The 6,152-nt window shown below is 32.6% G+C and overlaps 1 protein-coding gene across 1 annotated transcript; it reads right to left on the bottom strand.

Annotated features, from left to right (window-relative positions):
* On the bottom strand, positions 1 to 5,554 carry LOC136218866 (high mobility group B protein 3-like). Its single transcript, XM_066006025.1, has 6 exons — positions 5,165 to 5,554; positions 3,989 to 4,078; positions 1,108 to 1,184; positions 701 to 745; positions 413 to 499; positions 1 to 268 (listed from the first exon to the last, which is right to left on the bottom strand). The coding sequence occupies exons 3-6, from the start codon at positions 1,108 to 1,110 to the stop codon at positions 179 to 181; spliced, it is 225 nt and encodes a 74-aa protein (XP_065862097.1). The 5' UTR covers positions 1,111 to 1,184; positions 3,989 to 4,078; positions 5,165 to 5,554; the 3' UTR covers positions 1 to 178.
* Between the last annotated feature and the right edge of the window lie 598 nt (positions 5,555 to 6,152).

The raw sequence follows: 6,152 nt of genomic DNA on the forward strand, positions 1-6,152 counted from the left end.
TATGTAAATGAGGTCCTTTAGTTGGATCAGATTTGTAATTAGCCCTAAAAAATATCAGGTACCCAAGAAAGGAAATCAATTAACAAAATTTACAATTACTATTTACACAGAAATGACATAAGGAGGTATGTAGTCTTGTTAATTCTAATTTTATTGTTAAAGATCCAGATCCTTGTATCTACGAGCTGGCTTCCTGCTCATTCTCGTCATGGACCTCGGAAGAAGATTTCTCAGATGTTGTAGGCTTTCCATTGTCCTCGTTATTATTCTGACACGATTCAAAAATATTAAAATCAGGAAAGGAAATCAGCAAGCAATTATCACAATTTTGGAATTTCTCACAAGTCAGTAGCTCGACACCAGATTTTCAAATAAGAACTATAAATTAAATAGCGAGCGAATCAGGACATACGAGTTTCTTCTTCTCATCATATGCATCTCGAGCTTTTGCATACTCTGCTTTGTACTTCAAGGCCTTCTCAACGTATAGAGCTTTGCCCTACATTTATGGAACAGAACATCACACATTAAGTTGAAGCCTTTTAGTTAATCAAAATCTAAATCTAAAAACGATCGATAACATTTCTTTTTCACACTTACTGGGCTGAAATATGAATGATAAATTTCATGCAATACACTGGAAGCGATTTAAAAACATTCCTTTATTTTCTTTAATATGACAATAAAAGGGAGGTCTTACAGAATCAGACATGGATTTCCATTTCTCATAGCCGGCATGCCCAACCTATGTTGCACGGAAACGGAAACAAGAAATGAAATTGAAAGGGTTGCTGGGAAACGTTAGTTCTAAGAAACATTAGCTAGGAAACAATAAAGAAACGGAAATAGACACGAAATGTAGAAATGCTAATAAAGAAGAGTTTTTGTGCAACGTACATAATAATTAAAAGACATCAAACAAAACTTGATATCATTCGATTTTAAACTGCATCACTTTATCTAAATTTCTAATTCTAAATCTAAACTGCACGAAAAGGAAAGTCTTCATATTGATATACAAGCTACAAAAACCACTAGACCCAGACATTTCACAAACTGGATCATGGAAACATTGTAGACTATCACATTGCCATTAGGAAAACTCACCATGTGTAGTTGTCCTTGGGGATATACACATCCCTCCAGCTCCAAATCTCTCCTATAGAACTCGAAGTTCTTCTGATCTACAAATAGAAAAATACACAAATCATTACTCAAACGCAACCAATTCCTCTTCAAAAAACACAAACTAAAGCTAATTTATCTAAACTTAATCATACACTACAAAACTTAATTATTGGAGACAAAAACTAAGGATGGATTTATTTTATTGTCCTAAATACTAGTTACTATTTCATATTGGGGACTAAAATATTTATTATCTCCAATTTACTTATCATTTATTATTAGGGGCATTATTTCATTAATATAGGGGACAACTCATTGTTGTATCAATGTGCAAAGGAAGGATAATGATGAATCAACTTGATACAATGATAAGATGATATCTATTGAAGATAGTGTAGAGAGATTAATGGCTAATATAATTTATCTAATGTGAGGGCTAATGCATGAGAATAGGGGTGACAACGGTGCAGGACGGGGACGGGAATGCATTTCCCACTCCGTCCCGAATGCTTACGGGGACTGTTTCCGAGAATCCCCATTGAATAATTCAGGGATTTTTTCACACCCATGCGGATCCCCATGGGTAACGGGGAATCCCCATGCCAAAAAAGTTAATGACATTAATTAAAGAAAGTACAATTAAATAATGGTTAAAAAAATACAATTATTAAAATAGAACCTGGTTATAAAGTAAGCATTAGCAAATTAAGAGTCCAGTAAATTAAGCATTAGCAAGCATTTATTTTACATGATAGAACAATCAGCAATCATAATTGAGCATTAACAAGCATATTCAGTGGAACCAAGCAGTATAGAACAATTACATGATACATGTATTAAAAGTCTAACAAATTAAGCATTAACAAGCATTATTTCTTCACTAACTATACACCTTTACTTTGCTTACACATGTTTTCAACCAAGGCTTAGAAAACCTTGTGTAATAACAATAATTAGTCAATAAGAATGATACAAAAATATAATATAATGTATTAGTATTAGTCAGTAGTGAGTAAATATTAATAATCTAAGCTTTCTAATTTTAAAATAATCAGCAGTGAGTAATTATTTGCGGATTCTTACTGGGATTTATACGGGAACGGGGCGGGGATCCCCACGGGGCGGATAGAGCAATCCTCATCCCCATCCTCATTTAGGTTTCGGGCAAAAAATGTCCCCCGTCCTCATCCCAACTTTTTTCGGTTATTCCCTGTCCCCATCTATTTAGATACCCACGGTTTTCGGATAATCCCCTCCCCATTGCCACCCCTACATGTGAATCCCTTATTTAGTTGGCAATTCGGTCTGAAAAAAAGGGTTAAGTTATGATGATGCTTTATTTCTATGCTCACTTGTTCCAAGTCAAGAACTAGGAATGATGCAACCAGCCACTTTATCATTTATAAACTACAAAACCAGTCATCTCCTCTATAACTGACACTTCCCATAATTGTTCATTTTATTCACAAATTTTTAGTTGTCAGTTTCCAAGATATTACCTGCTACTTGTATATAGTCGATACATGTAGAGTTTTAGTATATAAGTAGTTGGTTGCATGTATTCCTTCAAAGTTTGAATTGTACTAATCTGCAAATGTTTCATGAGATTTTTGTTGCTTAATTTCTGAAAATGGAATACAAAATATGCAATTATTTATGGAATATAAATTTTTTTTATTGAATGAGTTTGTTGATTTCTATATTCTATTAGTTTAAGGTAATTACTATTTAATTCAAGTTGCATTTAGTTTCTTTGCTTCTTTGTATTTTGTTGTGAGTATTGTTTCTCTTATTTTCGAATTTTGACAGTGGCCTGATCCAAAATCACTTATTGAAGAACTACAAAAATATTGAAGGATCCAATCTGTGTCTAATGGCCATTTTTTCTTGAGCCTTGGCATATCTCCATTATTTTAGGTGACTAATTAAGATTATTAAGAATGGGTAATGAAGTTGTGAACGAGCTCTAACAAATCCTTGAGCCCTTGGGATATGCAATTTTGCTAATTCATTGCTCCTAATAATCCCTTTGAGTTTATATAGGCAGGGACTAAAGTTTACTCAAGGACAAACTTCGGTTGCATATACCCCTGACTTCCTCTTGAGGATGGCTTTCTAAGTACACTTTCTCATTATGCTGCCTTTATATTACTAGATTAAGGGAAATGTGTCTATTTCATTCGTCCACTCTCATCATAATTACGTTATCTTGTTAATTATCAAACTTGTAATTTATAATGCCAAATTGGATTTTCAGTAGATCACCTTTTCCTCTTCCTTGACAATCCAAGTTTTTTTTTCTTTTCTTCTTTGTATTATGATCATAATTACATTATCTTGTTGTGCTAGAACTCTGTTTTCTCTGTGGTAATAAGTGGGGCTTTAAGCTCATGTGTGTTTTGGATAACTGGTGCACTATCACAAATATTCTTTATTTTTTGCATCGTATGTTCTAGGTTTGTAGCCTTAATATTTAAAGGTTTCTTGTATATTTGCAAGTATTCTTATGCTTAACTATTCCTATACTTGATATCAATTTCACATGATATAAATTTTGGCAACAATTAGTTATATCTACTTTTCTATATCAAAAATATAACTTTTGGATTTCATGCTATGTAATATGTGCAGGGTGAATTTATTGTTTCATAAAGCATGAAAATCAATACCACAGGTGCATTCAACTATAAATGTCTAATTCCAAACATGACTAGTTCTTTAATTGTAAGAGACCCAAATCATTTCAGACATGTCAAGCAACCAATTGAAAAAAACAAATTATGAGACAAATCATGTAGATACAATATCCTAAATAATACAGGGCTAGGAATTTAAGATACAAATTGAGAACTAAACTAACCTGGATGGAGATCAATTCCGAGTAAGAACAGAGGCTGTAGAAGTAGCGACACTGGGAGGTGGCTGATTCTGGTGCTCAGTGTCGTTGGATCTGGAAAAGAAAACGAATAAAGGTAAGACATGAAATCTTTTTTTCCTTTAGATTTTTCTCTTATCTTAAGTAAAAGGGAGGCAACCAAATGCAATCTTAATGAAAAACAAAATAAAATCAACAGAAAGACGAAGCTAATAAGCTACATAAGATCAGATATGGGAAGATCTTCCATTTGTGATGAGACTGGGCTGAAGGAGGGTCTTGAACCCCAGAAGAAGGTCAAAAACTTATCAAATATATTCAGAAACATGTCATGACAACAATATACAGGATGTAAAGAATAATGAAAACAAACTAGGGAGGTTAAAATTCTGAAATTGAGAATCAATGTAAAACAAAATTTATGTAGTAATGGTCCAAGCGGGGAGCTTTCTCAGTAATCAAATAAACTGATTATTGGAAAATCTAATTGAATTCAGTCAATTGAAGTTGCTGAATAATATATAATCTAATCCTAGAAGCTAAAATCAATTTAAAGTTAGAAATCTAAACTCTTTTAACCATTACATAATCATTAAGGTTTAAAATAAGGAGCGAATCAACATTCAATTATGTACATTTAGGAACTTCTAAATCTAAGTTTGTTCCATTCCTTTAGTGAACAGATTAATGGAATGTTGCTTGCATAAAGAGTAGGTGTTGAGTTCCGAAACAGGTTAGAAGCTTTCAATTGAAAACAGGACAAGTCAAAAGAATCAAAGATTTAAATAAAATAGAAAACATATTCCAATCAAATCTAAATTATAAATAATGAAGTATTCTGGTACAAATAAGATAAAAGCTACAGCTGTGTGGAAGAGTTATCACTCAGGTATTTTTGTTTACTTATTATGCAAAGAGCAAGCACAATTCTCACTCCCTACATCTGCTGCAATACAAGGAGGCTCAATTTCTCCAATTTTATACCATGTTGAGCGTTTATCAATTAATTCATCTAGGAAATCGTCCAGCTTTTCTATGGTGACAATTGATTTTATTGAACCTACTAAATCTGTTTTAACAAAAAAAGAAGAGTAATTTTGCATTCAATTTCAATCTAAATTAAATCTCCTAAGATTAAAATCAATTGCTCAGATTGCTCACCTTTTTTTTAGTACAGATAATCAGAGGGACCTTTTCTGGCTAAAACATCGGTTTAAACCTGGTTGGTAAAATCTTGAAAGCAACCCTTTTCTTCTTCCTTCAAGCCTTCAAACTGGTACCCAAACTTAGAATGACTAAAATTAAGGATGAAGTCTGGATGTAAAAGATAGAGGTTTTGGTGATGAAGTTGAAGTTGAAGTTGAAGATCGGAGATGAAAAGGGGAAGAATAAAGAGAATCTCAGAAGAAGTCGATGAGAGAGATGCATGAAGATAAAGAGAAATCGTCGATCACCCCATGATCAGAGAGAAGAGAGAGAAATTAGAAGTCACCGGAATAGAAAGTAACAAGTTAAACGGTATACAGTTCTAAAACAATAATATTGGTGTGTCCTTATGCCATTGGTTAAAAAAAAACAAAGTACATGTACTGTGTTTTTAAGCCAAGTAAGGCGGGCACCATCTCTTTTATAATGAAAAGTATAATACAAAATATTTTATTTATCTATTTATAAATGTGTAAAATCACAATAAATTTTTTCCCCGATAACCAATCGCAAACTTATGTCAAATATAATTAGTTTAATACTTTCGTTACCTTCTAAACTTGTTACATTTTGTCACTTAATTTTATGTACTTAGTGATTAACTTATATTTTTGGCTCCTTTTGTACCTATATAACATTGAAATAACACATATTGGTGTTACCAACATTATAAGGAGCGTGAAATGGATTTCTCTTTTTTCGCTCCTTTCGAATAGTAAAATCCCAATTTGTTAAATCTTGTTTGATGGCTAAAGAATTTCATCAAATACCAAATATTGATTTTACATAAACTTTTAATTCGATAGATTTGGTAACAATGAAGGTCTTGTATCATGGATACCAATGCATTTATGAGCAAGAGCTTCAAATGGAAAATCCTACTTATCAGAAAGAACATGGCGTGAGATGTAAAATCTCCCGGATATAGGATCATAACAACGAT

Source organism: Euphorbia lathyris, chromosome 2 (genome assembly GCF_963576675.1).
Source record: "Euphorbia lathyris chromosome 2, ddEupLath1.1, whole genome shotgun sequence".
NCBI classification, from domain to species: Eukaryota; Viridiplantae; Streptophyta; class Magnoliopsida; order Malpighiales; family Euphorbiaceae; genus Euphorbia; species Euphorbia lathyris.